Source organism: Nomascus leucogenys, chromosome 6, assembly GCF_006542625.1.
Source record: "Nomascus leucogenys isolate Asia chromosome 6, Asia_NLE_v1, whole genome shotgun sequence".
Classification (NCBI taxonomy): domain Eukaryota; kingdom Metazoa; phylum Chordata; class Mammalia; order Primates; family Hylobatidae; genus Nomascus; species Nomascus leucogenys.
In genome coordinates this window covers 82314809-82336599 of record NC_044386.1, presented here as the reverse complement: position 1 = coordinate 82336599, position 21791 = coordinate 82314809, and the positions used below count along the sequence as shown (strand labels likewise).

The 21791-nt window shown below is 40.4% G+C and overlaps 1 protein-coding gene across 3 annotated transcripts; it reads right to left on the bottom strand.

Annotated features, from left to right (window-relative positions):
- Positions 1–1436: 1436 nt before the first annotated feature.
- Positions 1437–21318, bottom strand: LACTB (lactamase beta). Of its 3 annotated transcripts, none has more exons than XR_004030535.1 (6): positions 20895–21318; positions 20422–20488; positions 17051–17241; positions 16411–16747; positions 14418–14579; positions 1437–2218 (listed from the first exon to the last, which is right to left on the bottom strand). XR_004030535.1 is itself a non-coding variant. In XM_003267076.3 (6 exons), the coding sequence occupies exons 1-6, from the start codon at positions 21249–21251 to the stop codon at positions 1693–1695; spliced, it is 1644 nt and encodes a 547-aa protein (XP_003267124.1). In that variant the 5' UTR covers positions 21252–21318; the 3' UTR covers positions 1437–1692. The 3 variants fall into 3 exon arrangements, 2 of the variants coding, with proteins under 2 accessions (XP_003267124.1, XP_012362921.1); XM_003267076.3 differs by having other exon boundaries at positions 14418–14583; XM_012507467.2 differs by lacking the exon at positions 1437–2218 and having other exon boundaries at positions 14241–14579.
- Positions 21319–21791: the final 473 nt, after the last annotated feature.

Genomic DNA, 21791 nt, shown 5'->3' with positions numbered 1-21791 from the left:
CACTTGAGCTCAGTAGTTGAAGACCAGCCTGGGAAATATGGTGAACACCTGTCTCTTAAAAAAAAGAAAAAGTGTAACTCATAAGGCAGAACTAAGAGCCCAGATAACATAGCCAAGAGGTAAGAATTATTCTGAAGCCTTGAGTACTAATCAGAGTTGCCAACCTCTGTCTGACTGAATTTCAGAATTGCCAGTCTCCTGTATGTCTTCCACTTCCCTACTTTTTGAAGAGGATGGCATCTAGCAATTATCCTATATCTGCTGTGCTACTGTATGTTACACATATGGGGAGCAAATAACTAAAGTTCACAGGTCTTAAGAGAAACTGTACTTGAGTTGCTGTACCTAAGGAACTCATCCCAAGGAGCCCTCATTCACACTTGGACCTGACCTGATTTAGATGATAAGATACTGGGCTTTGAGCTGATGCTATACTAAGGTGAAACTTCTGGAGGATTTGAAAGGAGGTAAGAGTATTTTGCATTGGGAAGGACAAAAATCATTGGGGACCAGAGGTCAGACTGTGGTACCCAACTTTCAAGTTGACACCCAGTGATTCTTACCTCCTAATATTCACAATGTATATAATCTCTCCAACATTTATTAGCCCCATGTAACCCATGGAATTTGGCAAATGTGATCGTATGTGACTTGAGGCTAGTTTATAAAAGAGTGACTTCTGCCTGGCACTCTCTGTCCCATCACTTACTCTGCGGGAAGCCAACTACCATGACATTAAGATACTCAAGCAGCCTAGAGAGAGGTCCATGTGGTGACAAACTGAGTCCCCTTGCCACCCACCAGCCAGAGAACTGACTCTTGCCAGCAGTCATGCAAGTAAGCCACGTGGAAGCATTTCCTCCATCCCTGGAGAATTCTTTAGATGATCATAACACCTTGTCTGCAACCTCACTAGAGACCGCGCCAGACCCACGCGACTATATTGCTCCTGATTTCCCGATTCCTTCTCTGAATGTTTCTTTTAAGCTGTAGTGGATAACTAACATACCATTTTTCATGCTTTTGTTTCTGCTGTCATATTAAAAGGATATTTGGGCTGGGCACAGTGTCTCACGCCTGTAATCCCAGCACTTTGGCAGGCTGAGGCGGGTGGATCATCTGAGGTCAAGAGTTCGAGACCAGCCTGGCCAACATGGTGAAATGCTGTCTCTATTAAAAATTCAAAAATTGGCTGGGCATGGTGGTGGGTGCCTGTAATCCCAGTACTTGGGAGGCTGAGGCAGGAGAATTGCTTGAACTCAGGAAGCAGAGGTTGTGGTGAGCCAAGATCACACCACTGCACTCCAGGCTGGGTAACACAGCAAGAGTCCATTTCAAAAAAAAAAAGAAAAGAAAAGAAAAGAAAAAAAAACCTCAGATATTTGGAGGCTCCTGTTGAATGAGATTTTCTCTGTATTACACATGCAGAAAGTACATATTTTATCAGAATATTTTATTTCAAGAGTTAACACTTTTTTCAAAAAGTAAAAACAATATAATTACTTCCCTGAGTATAAAGAACCAATTCTACAATAAAAGACCATTACAAAATTAAGCAATTAGAGGTACATAATTCTCTGCATTCAATTATACTCTGTTTCAAATTTATTCTTAAAAATTTCATGTTTTGGAACTTCAATGTTTCAAAAAAACCTCAAAACAACTCATTTTGCACCTGCGGTGTTAAGGTTATCAGTCTGATCTGTCTTTATCAAATTCAAGGGCAATCTTCAAAGCGGTGCTATTGAGGCCAACAGATTGCATGTTACATATGATAGAAACAATGATTCCTCTTGGGGGAACCTTGTTATTTATAGTCTCTGTATCCAGTTCTTCAGGAAGGACCAGCAGGACACTACTGGCGCCCACTGCCCCTCCAGTATGTGAAGCATAATGCCGTTGCTTTCTACAAGAGCCATACGTTTGTTTCTTTTCCACCACACCCCACGCCATTGCATATTTACCCTCTTTATCCCAAGACATCTCTGTGTTAGGGACTGGGGTCCACATCATAATCATTGTTTCTGGTTTGAGGTATCCAGGTAAAAGATTTTCATTTGAGTTCTTAAACAGCCTAACTTGGTAACCATAAAGCATCGCATTCCCAAATTTTAGAAGGTCACCCACTGTAGACAGAAATCCACCACCAGCCCATTTATAGGAGTTATCCACGTAAGGCGTGTTGACAAGACGTTTCTTTTTATTGTAAACATAAAATCTAAAAGGAAATAAGAAATGATCATTAAAAATTTCATAATCACTGGCTTCACACATGATGATAGAAAAATGTGTACCTGAGAGAGATTGTATTTCAATGTAATGATCGTACATTCTCAGAAACTATAAACTAACCACTAATTTTCAATATGATTCAGGTCCTAATGACACACAGATAACTAAGTAAGATAGTCTAATTACCTTTTGAATTAAAGCATAGAAAGTGGTTTTTTTCTATTGGTATGGCTTGTCCATGCTGAGTGTATCAAACTTTTAATACCTGCAAAAATGTATTCGTTAATATTACACATGACATATTTGCCCTGTGCATATGGAGAAAGTTATCATTGGGTAGATACTCCTTGTCCTTGGGGTTAATGCTGAATCATGCCACAAATGAATTTTATAACCAAAACTGTAAACATCCAAAGCACTTTGGGATGTTTAGGAATAAGGTTATTTGTAAGATGACTAGATTTCTTGGATAAAAATACCATATAAGCTGGGTGCAGCAGCCGGTGCCTGTAATCCCATTGACTCAGGAGGCTGAGGCAGGAGGATCGCTTGAGCCCAGGAGTTTGAGTCCAGCCTGGGCAGCAAAGCAAGACCCTATCTAAAAAAAAATTCTAAAAAAAATACCATATACATATTATATATAATGATGTGACATGGTAGTTTCTTGGTGCAGTGGGAAAGGCTGGAGTTAGCAAACCCTAGTTTGAATCCTTTCTTCTTTTTTCAAGATTCTTACACATCCCCTAAAAGTACAAGTCATAATATTGGGTAAAGTAGGGCTGGCAGTTAGGAAATGAGTGGCCACAGGTATGTGTCTGAAGATTTAAAAAAAGAAGAAAAGTCTAAAGGGGATCTTAGTATGCTCTTTAGAGAACCAATGACTTGATAGGTGGTTTTCTCATTGTCTCAAAATCAACATGTCTGTCATGTTTCTTTCTCTCCATTAAAACCTTCATTATACAACTTTTAATGACTTTCTTGCCCTAAACTCTCACACCCAATAAGACGCTAAATCCTATTTATTCAATCTCTGCTTTGTGTCTTACCCTTCTCCCTTCCTTCCATTCCTATGGAAGAGTTGTCCTATGACAACTCTCAAATTTTAGGCCCTCATTACTTTCTGTGTCAACTCCTGATTATATTTGTAATTCCAGTCAACCAAGTAAAATTAAATCTAAAAGAAGTTACATAATAGAAACACATTTTTTCATTGAGAAATAAATTTCTACTTTTCTTTTGAGACAGAGTCTTGCACTATTGCCTAGGCTGGACTGCAGCGGTACAATCATGGCTAACTGTAGCCTCAACCTCCAGGGCTCAAGCAATCTTCCTGCCTCAGCCTCTTGAGTAGCTGGGACCACAGGTGTGTACCACCATAACCTGGCTAAGTTTTTTTTTTTTTTTGGTAGAGATGAAGGTCTCACTGTTGTCCAGTCTGGTCTCGAACTCCTGGCCTCAAGCAATCCACTCGCCTCAGCCTCCCAAAGTGCTGGGATTACAGGCATGAGCCACTGTGCCCAGCCAATAATCAGCTATCTGTAACTTCTTTTTTTTGAGACAGAGTCTCGCTCTGTTGACCAGGCTAGAGTTTGGTTCTCCTGCCTCAGCCTCCCCAGTAGCTGGGATTACATGTGCTGCCACCATGCCCAGCTAATTTTTTTGTGTATATTTACTTATTTATTTATTTTTGAGACAGAGTTCCGCTCTTATCGCCCAGGCTGGAGCACAGTGGTGCGATCTTGGCTCACTGCAACCTCCGCTTCCCGGGTTCAAGCGATTCTCCTGCCTCAGCCTCCCGAGTAGCTGGGATTACAGTTGTGCGCCACCACATCCGGCTAACTTTTATATTTTTAGTAGAGGTGGGGTTTCGCCATGTTGGCCAAGCTGGTCTCAAACTCCTGACCTCAGGTGATCTGCCCACCTTGGCCTCTCAAAGTGTTGGGATTACAGGCATGAGCCACCATGCCCGGCCTATTTATTGATTTTTGAGACTGAGTCTTGCTCTGGTGTCCAGCCTGGAGTACAGCAACACAGTCTCAGCTCACTGTTCCTGGGTTAAAGTGATTCTCCTGCCTCAGCCTCCCCAGTAGCTGGGATTACAGGCATGCACCACTATGCTCAGCTAATTTTTTTTTTTTTTTTTGTATTTTTAGTAGAGACGGGGCTTCATCATGTTGGCCAGGCTGGTTTCGAACTCCCGAACTCAGGTGATCTGCCTGCCTCGACCTCCCAAAGTGCTGGGATTACAGGCGTGAGCCACTGTTCCCGGCTGATTTTTGTTTTTTTTTTGAAACAGAGTCTTGCTCTTTCACCCAGGCTGGAGTACAGTGGCATGATCTCGGCACACTGTGATCTCCGCTTCCGGGGTTCAGGTGATTCTCCCTCAGCCTCCCGAGTAGCTGGGATTACAGGCCTCAGCCTCCTGAGTAGCTAGGATTACAGGCGCCCACCACCATGCACAGCTAATCTATCTATCTGTCTGTCTATCTATCTATCTATCTATCTATCTATCTATCTATCTATCTATCTATATCTTATATTTTTAGTAGAAACAGGGTTTCCCTATGTTGGCCAGGCTGGTCAGGAACTCCTGACCTCGTGTAATCTGCCAGCCTTGGTTTCCCAAAGTGCTAGGATTACAGGTGTCAGCCACTGCGCCCAGCTCTGTAACTTCCTTTTAACAGTAAAGCATTTCAAACCACTTACATTAAGACTGGAAACTAGAACTCCTCAGTCATTCCTCTTTTAAATATAAAAATATGGAGACTTCTAGACTTTATAATTCTAGCTTTAATAAGCAAATTCTAGATTTTAATCTCTTAGTTCCTTTTCACATAGGACAAATTAGTACATTTTTATGAAAATAATTTTATTCAGCTGAAAGATAAACTTTACCATTTCAAATTCCTAGAACATTTCTGCTTAAAAGAATATAGACACAAGTTCTTGACTAAGTTACTGAGACATTTTTGTAACTAACTGATGGGATGATGCCAGATGACAAACAGCTTCTTCATACTTATTTATAAGAATCTCCAGATTCTGCACAAGAATGTTATATAACCACAGAAATCTACATCTACAAACTTAGAAACTAAAAATACTTTTTTTCAAGGGTGGGGGGACAGGGTCTCACTCTGTCACCCAGGCTGGAGTGCAGTGGTGTGATCCCAGGCTCAGGTAATCCCCCACCTCAGCCTCCTGAGCAGCTGGGACTACAGGCACACACAACCTTGCCTGGCTAATTTTTGTATTTTTTGTAGAGACAGGGTTTTGCCATGTTGCTCAGGTTGGTCTTGAACTCCTGGGCTCAAGTGATCCACCTGCCTCCGCCTCCCAAAGTGCTGTGATTACAGGCATGAACCACTGAGCCCAGCCTTATTTTTAAAATGCTTCTTAAATGTCTTTAGAGACAATATTCATCACTTGGTATTTATTGTTATAAGAAGTCTGAAAACCAACATAATTTCAAATGCATGTTATAAAAACAATCCCACTTTAACATTTAGTATTAACATTTGAATTGAACTACCAGTAGAGAGTCTGTCAGCTAAAGGCATGAAAAAGAGCTTGATACAGAATAATTCTTATAATTCTAGAAGATACTTTAGAAATAGAAGGTAAAGGCCATATCTATACTGTCAAAATACAGCCAAAGTTGAGAGAAGGTGGGGATGATTAATGGGTACAAAAGAAACAGAAATAATTAATAAGATCCAGTATTTGAGAATACAACATGGTGATTATGGTCAATAAAAATTGTACATTTTAAAATAACTAAAAGAGTAGGATTGGATCATTTGTAACACAAAGGATAAATACTTGAGGGGATGGATAACTCATTTTACATGAGTGATTGTTTTGCATTGCATGCCTGTATCAAAACATCTCATGTACCCCATAAATATATACAGCTGCTATGTATCCATAAAAATTGAAATTAAAAATTTTAAACATTAAAAAATGCAGCAAACACTCCAGAAAACATTCATTTTATTTGGTTTTCATCCCATCTAGTTATAAAATTAGAAATTTTTGTTGCAAACGCTGTGCCAAACACATAAAAAATATGGCCAAGTTCTAATAATAAGCCGAGGCATTGACTGAGGATTCCCCTATCAACAAATTGAGTGTCTTTCAGTGGCAAGAACATTCACTGAGCTCCTTTGTGATGTTCACTTACAGAGTTATTTAGTGTACTTGCCTATACAGAGTATATTCGCTACACAGAATCAATATAGTTATGCGCCTAAACAGAAACAATGTTCCCACTGTTCCATTTAAGAAAATCCCAATTTTATTCAAGACAACAACATATCCAGTTAAAAACAATTCTCTTGCCTCCCTTACAGCTAAGTGTGATCTTGTGACTCAAATCTGAGCAAAATAATTTAAGTGCTATTGTGAGGTGGGATTCTGGTGAGATACTTTTAAACAGGTGACTGACACCCTATGGTACTATTTTAAACACATGCATAAACACACAGAGAAGTGATAAAGAAGAGAAATATTTACTCCTGGAAACATAGTAACTCTAAAAAGCCTTAGTCAGGATATTATAAACAGGTTTACAGTTATACCCAACAAATCAGTAGACTACATAACAAGCTGGAAACATTTTTTTCCCCTCAAAATGGTACCATAAAACAAATGAATACAAACATATATATTTATTAAGTTTTACTTTAAGGTTTTATTTTTGTCTATATCTTTGAAAAGATTCCTTTTACTCCCTGAACTCCCCCAAAAAGCTGGTGCCTTTAAACTCTTTTAAAATAATTATTACAAAAAAGAATCAGAGTTGAGTTTTAGAGGCCCAAATAGATACTGTATCAAATAAAATAAATAAAGCAAATAGACAAAACATTTTCCTAGGTAACAATATTTCTTTCTTTTAGTGCCCTATTTTATTTCAGCAGCCCATTTTATCTAACTAAAATGAATCAACTACCCTTTAGAACCACTGAGAACTACCAAAAATTAAAACAAGACAAACAAAAAAACCAAACCAAAAGCATCTCAGAGCTGATAGGGACCCTTAACACTAGAGACAGAAACCCATTGCCTTTTTTCAAAGAATAGAAAATAAAATGAGCTAGGCTCACGCCTGTAATCCCAACACTTTGGGAGGCTGAGGAGGGAGGATCATTTGAGGTCAGGAGATCAGCCTGGGAAACACAGCAAGATCTCATCTCTACAAAAAAATTTAAAAATCAGCCAGGTGTGGTGGCACACATCTGTAGTTCCAGCTACTTGGAAGGCTGATACAGAGGATCACTTGAGCCAGGGAGTTCAAGGCTGCAGTGAGGTATGACTGTGCCACTGCATTCCTGCCTAGGCAACAGAGTGAGATCTTGTCTCAAAAAAAAAAAAGAAAATGAAATTAACTCACCATCATATGGCATATTTTGATTTTTACGCAAGTCACAAGTTAATTACTCATCAAGAAAACAGGAAATAATAGCTGCTCTGCAGTCTGCACATTCACAGAGAATTTCTAGCTTAGAAAAGTGGCTCGATGAGTGGACATGATGTCCTTCTCCCCCTTATACACAGAGCTAGACATCCATTTTCAAATTTGCAAATGTCTAGATCTAAATCATAGTAAGGTCATACATCTATGCCATCTTTACTAGAGAATCTTTTTTTAGATTCAGCTGACAACTTCTGGTATTTGTCTTTTGTTTTTGAGACAGGGTCTCATTCCATCGTCAGGTTAGAGTGCAGTGGCGTGATCACAGCTCACTGCAGCATAAGCTTCCTGGGCTTAGGTGATCCTCCTTGCTCAGCCTCCAAATAGCTGGGACTACAGGCGCATGCCACCATGCCCGGCTAATTTTTTTTGTTTTTTTTGTTTTTTTTTTTTGAGACGGAGTCTCGCTCTGTCGCCCAGGCTGGAGTGCAGTGGCGCAATCTCGGCTCACTGCAAGCTCCGCCTCCCAGGTTCACGCCATTCTCCTGCCTCAGCCTCCCAAGTAGCTGGGACTACAGGCGCCCACCACTACGCCCGGCTAATTTTTCTGTATTTTTAGTAGAGACGGGGTTTCACCTGTTAGCCAGGATGGTCTCGATCTTCTGACCTCGTGATCCCCCCGCCTCGGCCTCCCAAAGTGCTGGGATTACAGGCGTGAGCCACCGCGCCCGGCCCTAATTTTTTTTTGTACTGTCTGACAGGGTTTCACCATGTTGCCCAGGCTGGTCTTGAACACCTAGGCTCAAGCAATCCACCCCGCTTGGCCTCCCAATGGTATTTATCATTTTTCTTGTGCTTTCCAGTAAAATATAATGCTAGATCCAAAAATAATAAACACAAAGAGTCTGAAGTAGCTGAGAACCACAGGCCATTTAAAAAATTTAAAATTCATTGCTTGTTGCTAACCAATTTTGGGTCCCCAAGAAATCTCTTTTAGGCCATAAACTGATTTGCAATGCCATTTGCAATGGTAAAAGTAATAGTTGATTTGTTAAATGTGCTACCTTTCTAACAAATCAAAGAATAAAATGGAAAATAAAATACCATAACTGTAAAATTCCTATTAGTAATTAAGCTTCAAAATTCTGTCCCAAAGCCCCTTTCACAAATTACTAGCAAAAATTATAATAAAATTTTAGTTTGACATATTCCACTGAATGGCTTTAAAACTTTTTTTTTAACCTCAACCCACAGTAAGGAATGTATTTCTCCTTTTGACTGAATGAAAACACACACACACACACACACACACACACACACACACACACACACATCACACCCTTCTAAAACAGAACTTTTATAGAGCAACACAGTGGCCAGTGGCATAGATGGCTGGTTGTTCACAAAATTGACTCTTCTCTTCTTCTTTAGTAATAAAGTAAAGCAAGCCACATGCCTGCTCAGCTACAAATTACATTTCTCAGCCTCCCTTGTCACAAAGTGTGACCATACGGCTAAGGTTTTGCCAACAGAAGGTGGACAGAAATGAAGTGTGACACTTGCAAGTCTGGACCTTAAGGCCCTGAGTACATGCTCCATACCCTTTCTCTTTTCAGGAGGCTGGGGCACCTGCAGGGCTGTGATTGAGCTTCAGGTGTATAGACAGGGACACCACTGTGGAGAGCGGAGCAGTAAGATGGATGAATCTGGCCTCTTAAAGGCTTGTGGGGAACCAATCAGAATGGCTCACCTCAGGAATGCTGCAAGGGGGAATTAAACTTTTATTTTCCTCACGCCACTGCATTTTGGTGCCCCTTTAATGCAGCAACCTAACCTTTATCCCAAAGCTTATATTTACCTTTACTACCTGCAATGTACTTTATCATATTCTATTCTATTTTGTTCCATTAAAAAAAAGAAATCCTGGTACTCAACCCACTAAACTGATTTTCCAACTCAATAACTGGACATACAAACCTACAGTTTGAAAACCACTATGGTAGGAAGAGAGAGGAGTAAACAGATAAAAATCAGTAAAGAATACAAATACTTAAAAAACGGAATTAAGGCCGGGCGTGGTGGCTCACGCCTGTAATCCCAGCACTTTGGGAGGCCAAGGTGGGTGGATCACTTGAAGTCAGGAGATCGAGACTGATGAAACCCTGGCTCTACTAAAAATACAAAAATTAGCCGGGTGTGGTGGTATGCATCTGTAATCCCACCTACTCAGGAGGCTGAGGCAGGAGAATGGCGTCAACCTGGAGGCGGAGCTTGCAGTGAGCCGAGATCGCGCCACTGCACTCCAGCCTGGGTGACAGAGCAAGACTCCAACTCAACAAAAAAAAAAAAAAAAAAAAAAAAAGGAATTAATTCTGACCATAAATAATCAAGATATAACTCAACTGGCCATTTTATAAACTTCTGACTCACCCTCCTAACATTTGACACAACTGCCCTTTCATAAGTATTCTTTGTTCTTTCTGAATTAAAGTATTTTTGAAAAGTTACCAAGTATTTGCTTTCCAAATATTTTTTCCTCTAATAATAAAACCCCAAATTACTTTAAAAGGTCAAACAAATCTTTATCGCATTTGCTAATACTGTGTCTCAAATTTTTCTCTACAAAATAAGCTCAAATGTTTATAATTTTAATATTCAATACTTCCATGTGTGTTTTTTGAAGTATACCAGTTCAGACAAGAAATCTGTATTTGGTTCACATTATTTTAATCCTGTCTCATCTCAACTGAACATGTAAATTTTTTAGCACTTTCATATAGTCTTGTGCTTGTTTTATTTAATTAAGTAAGTAATTAATTAATGTTTAGAGACAGGATCTTGCTTTGTCACCCAGGCTGGAGAGCTGAAACTCCAGGGCTCAAGTGATCCTCTCCTCCTGATTAACTAGGACCACAGGTGTGCGCTACTATGCCCGCCTAATTTTTAAAAGAATTTTTGTAGGGACGGGGTCTCACTCTGTTGCCAAGGCTGGTCTCAAACTCCTGGCCTCAAATGATCCTCCTGCCTTGGCCTCTCAAAGTGCTGGGATTACAGGCATGAGCCACACAGCACCTGGCCAGAGTTATTTTAGATTATGCAAATTAGTAGTTAAAACTCTAAGTCATAGAAAATGTCTCCATAAGAGAAAGCATAAATTAAAATACAAAATTTGTAAAAGCTAAAAAGCTGACTAAACCCTTTCCTATTATAGTGGTAAATGAATCAAATATGAAATTATATAAAATCATAGCATTTTTCACTCCTAAGGGTAAAAATTCTAGTTAACTTGTCAAAATCTGTTCTAAAGCTTCTCCATAAAATATTAAAGTCTGCTTAAGCAATTTTTCTGCTTAAGCAATTTGCCTAGAATTTTGTTTCTACACCCAATTCAAATTTACATAAGTAACTTCACCTTGATATTTTATATTTAAAAGCTGTAGAAGAAAATGGAGAGAAAATGTGGTTTAAATGTTTTAAATCTTAAAACTTATTAAAAAGTACCTAAGGATGCCTCACTGTAAAATAGTGTTTATACCCAGATAGTTTTTAAGTGTTCAATTATTTTAGATATTACTTTGTATTTTTATAATATATCAAAAAAAATTTTTTTTTGAGATGGGGTCTCGCTCTCTTGCCCAGGCCGGAGTGCAGTAGTGCAATCACAGCTCAGTGGAGCCTCAACTTCCCAGGCTCAAGTGATCCTCCCAACTCAGCCTCCCAAGTAGTCAGGACTACAGGTACACACTACCATGCCTGGCTAATTATTTTTGTACTTTTGGTAGAGATGGGGTTTTACCATGTTATCCAGGCTGGTCTTGAATTCCTGAGCTCAGACGATCCACCTGCTTCGGCCTTCCAAAGTGATGGGATTACAGGCGTGAGCCACATTGTCCCACCCCCAAAATCTTAATTACCCTTGTTAATGGCATGTAGCAGAGGTCTGCATAATCCAAATAAGAAGAGCATTTTAATGTTTACTATCAACACACACAAAGCAGAAAATCATTCAATTAAACATATACACATATACATAAAAAAGAACAAAATCACGTCCTTTGCAGCAACATAAATGTAGCTAGAGGCCATTATCCTAAGTGAATTAATGTAGAAACAGAAAATCAAATACCACACATTCTCACTTACAAGTAGGAGCTAAACACTGGGTACACATGAACATAAAGATGGAAACGAGACACCAAGGACTCAAAAAAGGGGGATGCAGAGAGGAGGGCAAGGGTTGAAAAACTACTTATTAGGTACTAAGCTCATTATTTGGGTGACAGGTTCAATTTAAGTCCAAACCTCAGCATTATATAATATATCCATGTAACAAACCTGCACATGTACACCCTGAATCTAAAATAATAATTACAAAAAGAAATTAGGGGATTACCATGTTAGCTACATAAGTAAAGGGCAGTGTGGCCCCACTGATAACTATGTTACATAATCATCATATTCTTTTTTTTTTGTTGGGGGGTGCAACAGAGTCTTGCTCTGTTACTCAGACTAGAGTATAGTGGGGCGAACTCGGCTCACTACAACCTCCACCTTCTGGGCTCAAACAATCCTCCCACCTCAGCCTCCCGAGTAACTAGGACTACAGGCACGCACCACCATGCCTGGCTAATTTTTGTATTTTTTGTGGAGACGGGGTCTCACTATGTTGCCCCAGCTAGTCTCAAACTCTTGGGCTCAAGCAATCCTCCTCCCTTGGCCTCCCAAAGTGCTGGGATTACAGGTGTGAACCACCGTGCCTAGTCATAACATGTATTCTTTTTGAAAGAAAATGTATGTACTTAATTGAATTATTTGCTAGATGTTGGTCTGTAAGCTCCTGGAGGGCAGGAGCTATGTCAGGTTAGCTCTACTATGTGGTACAGTATGTGGCATGTAGTATTTGCTTAATAAATATTTACAAATGTAAGGCAAAACAAAACAAAAAATACACATATAGGTAAGCAATCTAATAACCATTTACTGTTGCAGTTTTAATATTTCATATACTATTTTAAAAGCAACATATTAAATAATGACAGTGACAGATTATAACTCATTGACTAAAATAAGAATCCATGAGTGCATACTGGTATGAATAAATAGAGAGAAGGGAAAGCACTTTTTTTTCTGAGATGGAGTCTCACTTTGTCGCCCAGGCTGGAGTGCAGTGGCATGATCTTGGCTCACTGCAACCTCTGCCTCCTGGGTTCAAGAGATTCTCCTGCCTCAGACTCCTGAGTAGCTGAGATTACAGGTGCATGCCACCATGCCCGGCTGATTTTTTGTATTTTCTGTAGAGATAGGGTTTCGCCATGTTGGCCAGGCTGGTCTCAAACTCTGTCTCATATGATCCGCCCGCCTCAGCCTCCCAAAGTGATGGGATTACAGGCGTGAGCCACCACCCCGGCCCGCACCTTCTTATAATAGAATGCCAACTGATAAATATAGAATGGATGATGGAATTAGAAAATCACCATTTGACAACCATCACTGTAATAACTGATTCAGTCATGAATCATTGATAGATGCTAAAACTAGTAGAAAGTTTGATGAGAAACAGGATTTTTACATCATCTCAAATTATCTCCTCCAAATATACTTGTTAATTATAAAGTAAAAATAGTAACTTTACAATAACCTGACAGGCACCACCTCAAAAAGTGATTAAAATACCATCAGCAATAATGGGACAAACTGATGTCAAGTCACTTCTGATAGATATGACAAGCAAATGCAATGTGAGATCATGGATTAGATCCTAGACCAGAAAAAAAAGTTTTTCTGCTCTTTTGCTACAAAGGACATTATTGGAACAACTGGCAAAATTTGAGTAAGGTCTGTAGATCTGACAAAAGCACTGTATCTATGTTAATTTCCCAAATGTCCTTGTTTTTTTTTGTTTTTTTTTTTCCTTTTTTGAGATGGAGTCTTGCCCTTTCGCCCAGCCTGAAGTGCAGTGGCACGATCTTGGCTTACTGCAACCTCCACCTCCTGGATTCAAGCGATTCTCCTGCCTCAGCCTCCCGCGTGGCTGTGATTATAGGCACCTGCCAACACGCCCGGCTAATTTTTGCATTTTTAGTAGAGAGAGGGTTTTCACCATATTGGCCAGGCTGGTCTCGAACTCCTGACCTCAGGTGATCCACCCACCTCGGCCTTCCAAACTGTTGGCATTACAGGCGTGAGCCACCACGCCCGGCCCCGAATGTCCTTGTTTTTAGAAAATACACATTTAAATATTTATAGGTAAAGGGTATCACGTCTACAACTTATTTCCAAATGGTTCAGAAACAAACACATACGTAGACAGAAAGGTAATGCAAATGAGGTAAACTAACATTAAGGGAATCTGAGTAAAGGGGATATGTGAATCCTTTGTACTACTCTTGCAACTTTTCTATAAGTATAAAATTATTTCAAAACAGTATGAAAACAATTAAAAACTAATAACATGTAAACAAAGCATTAGTTAAAACCTAAAAAAGGAATGGTTAAAGAGCAAATTACAGATGCTCACAGTGGGTGCAATTTTGGTTTAGTTATTCATGTTTCAGTTATTAATATTATTGCTATCTTTCATCAAAGGGTCTTAGTGTACTTTATAAACATGTTTTACTTCCTTCACTTTACAGATGAGAAAACAGACATGTAGAAAAGCTCCCAAAATGTGGCAAGTTGATTTTGGAATGGAAACAAAGAAAATATGACATTTAATTAATAACATAGTGTTAAGATGCGATATAGCTAGATACAGCAGAAGGTATTCATTTACCTTGCTCTATTGTAAATCACTGGCTCGTTTTCTTCCTGCACAGTTGTCAGCATATCCAAGTCATGGAATATTTTCTGCATATAGTCCAAATATTTACATCCTGAAGCTCTCTCTACTATGGCTGCCAGTAGGGTATAGCCAAAAGTTGAATACAAAAACTGACTACCTTGAGACATCATTGCGAGGAGGAAAAAAATAAAATGCTTGATTATTATTCAAAAATATATAAAATATATTCCCACTGAAAATTGGCATACCTTTAAAACTGGAATATTTTACTTCAGCATTCAGAAAAAGAACACAGGCAATATATAAACAAATTGAGTTAACTTTGCAACTGTCCTTATTCCAAGTCCTTAACACAAGAATAAAATTATGATCAGCATAATACTTAACATTTCACATAAATCTGCTCCTTTCTCTGGTAATAAAGTAAGCAAATAAATCCTACCTCAAAATAAAACAAAAATATTTCAAAGTGACAACAAAACAGGAAGAGGAAGAAAAGAAAAGCAAATTTGATTTCTTGAGTCAACTTTGTTCTTAATCTACCTCTACTCATTGTTTAGGGCATAAATGGGCAAACACGTTCTTATTTTAATAAAATATATGGGTCAGGAGCGGTGGCTCACTCCTCTATCCTAGCACTTTGGGAGGCCAAGGGGGGAGGATCACCTGAGAGTCAGGAGTTCGAGACCAGCCTGGCCAACATGGTGAAACTCTGTCTCTACTAAAATACAAAAATTAGCCAGGTGTGGTGGTGGGTACCTGTAATCCCAGCTACTCAGGAGGCTGAAGAAGGAAAATCGCTTAAACCCAGGAGGCGGAGCTTGCAGTGAGCCGAGATCGTGCCACTGCACTCCAGCCTGGGCAACAGGGCCAGACTCCATCTCAAAAAAATAAAAAAAAAAAATAAATAAAATAAAATAAATAAAAAATAATAATAAAATATATGTAGGCACACAAACTTTGTTTCAAATACATATTTAAATTTAAATATATATTCAAATATATATAGTATTTCAGATAAATAACTTTATATCATTTTGGGTTCTGGACAAACTCAAACTGGTTTGAGACACAGTCTTGCTCTTGCTGTTGCCCAAGCTAGAGTAAAGTGGTATGATCACAACTCACAGCAACCTTGAACTCCTGGGCTCAGGGATCCTCCTGCCTCAGCCTCCTGAGTAGCTGGGACTACTTACACACGCAGGCCACTGAACCTGGCTAATTTAAAAAATTTTCTGGAGAAACAGGGCTTTGCTTTGTTGCCCAGACTAGTCTTAAACTCCTGGGCTCAAGCGATCCTCCCACCTTTGCCTCCCTAAGTGCTGGGATTATAGGCGTGAGCCAACTATGCCCAGCATAGAACTTTATTTTTAAGATAAAATCCATAATTATATTTTATTTGCTCTTATTAGTCATATCTATATAACATCTATTCAACCAAAAGCTTTTAAAATGAAAACAGAATATAAGTATATAAAACTATGGTAAATTTAGATATTAAGTAGCTTCAATAGGCACCAAATCAAAAAATAAAACAAAGATAATTATTTGTATAGATCAGCTTTTTGGGAAAAAATTATTGATGAACACTCATTTCTTTAAGAAATAAATGCACAAAATAAGTTGAGCAATTTAAATTCTAACTAAATACTAAAATATCAGCAATACCTTATCATGTCTACTTTGGTCCAGGTTGTATTTAGAGAACTATTATTCCAACATTTCTCCATAAGTTTGCATGAACATCTTGATACTGAGAATCCTCTAAAAGACTGGGTAGTCTCCAATGAGGCAAAATTTAAACAACAAGCTGCCTGGATGCTAGGCTTTGTTAGAAACTACAGACAAAAACGCAAGCACCAGACTAGTCCATATCACAATCATCAACCTCAATGAATGCGCTCAGGATGGTATCAGTTTGGATTTCCTGAAAATTAACATTTCAGTAATGATGATTTTGTTAAGAGAAGGGATTAACACTCACCAGGTTTAAAGAACAAAGGATCATTTTTAAATAATCTTAGGGATTCAATTGAATTTTCAAACTTTTCTCTCAAATATAATTCGCCTTGTTCAAAATCATTCTTTTTCTTGCCAGGTTTTGAATTCCGGCATTTGGCTTCATTCTCCTGCTCTGTTTTAAATTTAGTAAAATCATTCTTTTCATTACTTTTGCCTTCTTTTTCTTGCTCAAATGCAACATTCTCTTTCATCATCTTCAAGGCTTTATAAGCTTTCTCTTCTTTCACCTTTTTTATGTCCTTTTCATAATGACGAATTCCACTTAAATGGGAAATCAGTAATCTTGTTGTGACAGAAACCTAATTGTAAAAACATGAAAATTCAATTACAATATTAACCTGAAAAATAGAAAGTTAGTTGCCTTGGAATAATGTCTCAGTAATATTTTCCATTTAGAACTGCTGTTCGGAAAATGTCATGTACAAATCCTTAGCCTCAAATTTCAGAAAAATACCTACCTGATTATCATCTGGATTAAGAAAAACTAATACATTAACAATAACTAAAAACAAGCCAAAGAATCCTATGAAACATTTTAAATGTAAATTCCAGCATAAACCATTTAACATGCGATTAGTAAAATGAACTGTGAGTTTCACTACCTTTTCACCTTCATATTCTTTTTCTGGGAATTCGGGAACATAATGTTGTACTGGAATATCAAGATCCAGTTTCCCTGCTTCCCACAATTTGGCAAGAGCAACCATGGTGAGACTTTTGCTGATGCTGGCAATTCGCATAACTGTCTCTGGCTTACATGGTACACGGTTCTCAACATCAGCATAACCTAAACCTTTGGGGGAAAAAAGCAAAAAGTCACTATTAACAGGCTTCATGGTCAAACAAGTCTTCAAAAACTGAAATAATACTATCTTTAAACATGCTGTGTTTATCTAAAAGAAAAGTACTCCACTTTTATAAGTTACTTAACACTGGACATGTAAAGGATTAAAATCTTAGTATACCAGTAAGCCTAACAATTTAACCTTATAACTGAAGTGAAATTGTACCCTGTTTGCAATAGCAATTTTCTATGACTTAGATACAAATTTTTCTTAGCTTATCTAAACAACTGAGTTATTCCACATTTTAAATAAAGTATTCTTTAAAGAAAACATCATTATTCTTCTTCCGATTATATTTATTTTTGACTTTTGAGTAAATTTCCACTGAATTCCTTGAAATAGCCACTCAATAAAAGTAAGTGTGGGCCGGGCGTGGTAACTCATGCCTATAATCTGAGCACTTTGGGTGGCTGAGGTGAGCAGATCACCTGAGGTTGGGAGTTCAAGACTAGCCTGGCCAACATGGTAAAACCCCGTCTCTACTAAAAATACAAAAATTAGCCGGGCATGGTGGCGTGTGCCTGTAATCCCAGCTACTTGGGAGGCTGAGGCAGGAGAATCGCTTGAACGTGGGAGGCAGAGGTTGCGGTGAGCTGAGAACACACCACTGCACTCCAGCCAGGGCGACACAGTGAAACTCTGTCTCAAAAATGTGTGAAAAGATGTCCTGCAAACCAAATCTAGCTAACCATCAATTTAATTCGACTGCAAACCAGAAGAATAATTATGGACTAACTTAAAGCTTTTTCTAGAAAAAATTTTAAATTTGGTTTCCATGTTCTCACAGGCTGAAAGTGTGTAAATCTAACTAAGAAAGAGAAAGTGCCTGTAATCCCAGCACTTTGGGAGGTGGAGATGGGTGGATTACTTGAGCTCAGGAGTTCGAGACTAGCCTGAGCAACATGGTAGAAACCGCATCTCTACAAAATATACAAAAAAAAAAGAAAGAAAGAAAGAAAAAAGCCTGGCATGGTGGAGTGCACCTGTAGTCTCAGCTACTCGGGAGGCTGAGGTGGGAGAATCATCTGAGCCCAGGAGTTTGAGACTGCAGTGAGCCAAGATCACACCACTGCACACCAGCCTGGGTGACACAGTAAGAGATCCTGTCCAATAAATAAATAAATAAATAAATAAATAAATAAATAAATAAATAAAAGAGAACCGAGATCTGAAAAGAAATAAAAGGAATACAATGACTATAAATTTGTATAATCTTAAATATCTAAAAAATATTTGCATAAAGTCCATAAAGCTGACATTTATATAATTTTTGATTATAAGATTTATCATAAATTAGGTATAATGATTAGACTATACTTATACTTGAAGGAAGAATCATTTTCCTTTTTTAAAAAATTTTAAGCTGGGCACGGTGGCTCACGCCTGTAATCCCAGCACTTTGGGATGCCGAGGCAGGTGGATCACCTGAGGTCGGGAGTTCGAGACCAGCCTGACCAACGTGGAGAAACCCCGTCTCTACTTAAAATGCAAAAATTAGCCAGGCATGGTGGTGCATGCCTGTAATCCCAACTACTTGGGAGGACGAGGCAGGAGAATCACTTGAACCTGGGAGGTGGAGGTTGCAGTGAGCTGAGATTGCAACATTGCACTCCAGCCTGGGCAACAAGAGTGAAACTCCAGAAAAAAAAAAAATAAATAAATAAATAAATAATTTTTTTATAGAGACACAGGTGTCGCTATGGTGCCTGAGCTGGTCTCAAACTTCTGGCCTTCAGCGATCCTTCCTCCCTGGCCTCCCTAAGCGCTGGGATTACAGGCGTGCGCCACCTCAACTGGCCCATTTTCCTTCAAATTCAAACCCCTACTGCGCCCGTCAACTTACTGCCTTTAAATGGCATATGAAACATTTTTTTTTTCTTTTTTTTGAGACAGAGTCTCACTGTTGCCCAGGCTGGAGGGCAGTGACAAGATCTCAGCTCACTGCAAACTTCCACCTCCCGAGTTCAAGCGACTCTTGTGCCCTGGCCTCCCGAGTAGCTGAGATTACAGGCATGCACTAGCAAGCCTGGCTAATTTTTTGTGTTTTTAGTAGAGATGGGGTTTTGCCACGTTGTCCAGGCTGGTCTCGAACTCCTAAGCTCAGGCAACCCACCTGCCTCTGCCTCTCAAAGTGCTAGGATTACAGGCGTGAGCCACTGCACCCGGCCTGAAACATCATTTTCTAAAAGTGGGACTCCTAGAAACCTAGGATGACCAATTAGATCAATTTCTGTGCAACAGAGAAGTTATGAAAAATAATGCCTTGATAAAAGTATCATGAAATGAATAGAAATCCCTCTCCCTAAATTTCTTGCCTTCTGTTTGAAAAAAATAGTTGACACCTCTGCCTGGTTAAAAAGCCTAATAAAGTAGACTGAAAAGTCATTAAAGACAAGGAATAGTGTATAACCCCAGTACTTAGTACTTTGCTTTTTACGGAAGAGAGGCCTCAAGAAATTGTTAACTTAATTAAAAAAGAAAACTTCACAAATTTTGAGTTTTATCTACCCATAAGTGTTACCTACAAGTACTCACTTAATGGATTGTTCTACACAGTAGTTACCCCTTATCTGTGGTTTCGCATTCCTCAGTTTCAGTTATCCATGGTCCGAAAGTATTAAATAGAAAATTCCAGAAATAAACAATTCGTAAGCTTTAAATTGCATGCCACTCAGAGTATTGTTGTGATTGTTCTATTTTATTATTGTTGTTAATCTCTTACTATGCCTGATTTATAAATTAAACTTTATCATAGGTATGTATATATAAGATAAAATAAGTATATACAGGGTTCAATACCATCCACGTTTGCAGGCATCCACTGAGGGTCTTGGAATATATCCCGAGGATAAGGAGGGACTACTATATACAACTTTCAGACCAATAAATCCAGTCCTAAGAGAAAAGTGGGAGTGGGTAGCCATCTTCATGACTCCAATTTATTAGTCACATTTTAAACCTTACTGTGATTTAAAAACACCTGATTCTTTATTATGTTAGATGTTTTCTCTATAATATGCATCGTTTTATGTAAATGCAATAGCATTTCATGGGATCCACTCTAACTAGTAAAACAATATTTTATTTACCAACTGGCACAGAACAAAACAACAATTTTCTGAACCCACCTTCTGACCAGACTTCTTTTCCATCTACAGAAACTCCAACCACTATGCCCGGTGCGCCCACCTCATCCTAAGACCGAAGGGGAAAGAACCGACAGTTTACGGGCCTGCTGAAAGCCCAGCGCTCTCCCCGGGGGCCTTCCAAAGCCCCGCCCCCTGAGTCTGGGCCCCGCCCCCTCCACCTGGGCCCCGCCCACCTCGTCCCAGGCCATGCTCACTCACTAACAGCAAGGGATGTGCCTGTCCGCCCCCTAGGGGGAAGGGGCGGTCCCCGAGACAGGCGGTGACCTCCGCCCAGATTTGGGGAACCCCCAAGAGCGTCCGACCACGGCTTGGCGGTAGGGAAATGGGAAGTCTTTCTCGGAAGCCGATCGCGGGCACCCCGCCGCCCCGGGTGGGGTCCACTCAGCCCCCGACAGCACCGCCGAGAGGGGTGGATCCCCGGCCCCCTACGCCCCCCGCCCCAGTGGCCGCACCTTGATCCTGTGCAGCAGGTCGCGGCTGCTCTCGATGGCTCTGGCGAAGCACCTGGAGCGGGGCGGCGCCGGGGTCTGCGGAGACCACGGGGCGAGGGACTGCTCCTGTGGCGGCTCGGCCAGAGGCGACGCCTCAGGGTCGGGGGCCGCGGGGGACTGCGCCGGGGCCGCGCCCCTCAGCCCACCCGCTAGCTTCACCCCGAGCGCCAGCCCCAGCCCCAGCCCAAGGCCCCCGACCCAGCCGTGGCCGAGCGGCGGCAGCCCGGCGCGCTGATGGACCCCGCGTCGTCCGCAGCTTGAGGCCAAGCCCCCGGGGGCGGCAGCCCGGGCACTCACTGCTGACAGGAGCCGGTACATGGCGTCTCTGCACAGCTGGCCGCCACCGAACTCACGCAGACCCGGCCGGCCGCGGCGCGGGGCGGAGGGAAGGACAGGGGGCGGGACGGGGGCGGGACGGGGGCGGGGACCGCGGTCAGACCCTAGCAGTCGACGCCTGACGACCCGAGCGCCGATCGCATCGAGCCCTTCCTCCTTTCCCTTTTCTTGTCTCTTCCTTGTGTCTCTCTTTCCTTTTTTTCCTTTGCTTACCCTCTGATCAAGCGTCACCTCCAAGAAGCCTTCCTAGTTCACGTCCCATGGGAGTTCTCGCCCTTACCATCTTGCCCCTCAGTGTGCACACTTCTTTAACAACAGTTAACACTTTGTATCGTTTAACTACTTGTCAGATTCCTTACCAGACTGGGATTTCTTCGGGGAGCCTAGACTTAGTTTTGGATCCTCAACTTCTGGAACAGCGCAGGGCACACAGTAGACGCTCAGCAGGCATTCCTTTCCCTTTAGAGATGCCTTTCTCCTTTCCTTTCCCTTTCTCCTTTCCTGCTTTAGAACGCACTTCTT

Bases quoted from the DNA above. Each gene is read 5' to 3' on its own strand.
- LACTB (XM_003267076.3), bottom strand. From the start codon at position 21,251: ATGTACCGGCTCCTGTCAGCAGTGAGTGCCCGGGCTGCCGCCCCCGGG. The intron at 16,748-17,050 runs GTAGTGAAACTC...TTTTACAATTAG, and splicing joins AAGAATATGAAGGTGAAAAG to GTTTCTGTCACAACAAGATT. The intron at 2,219-14,417 runs GTAAATGAATAC...ATTTCCTTTTAG, and splicing joins GTGATTTACAATAGAGCAAG to ATTTTATGTTTACAATAAAA.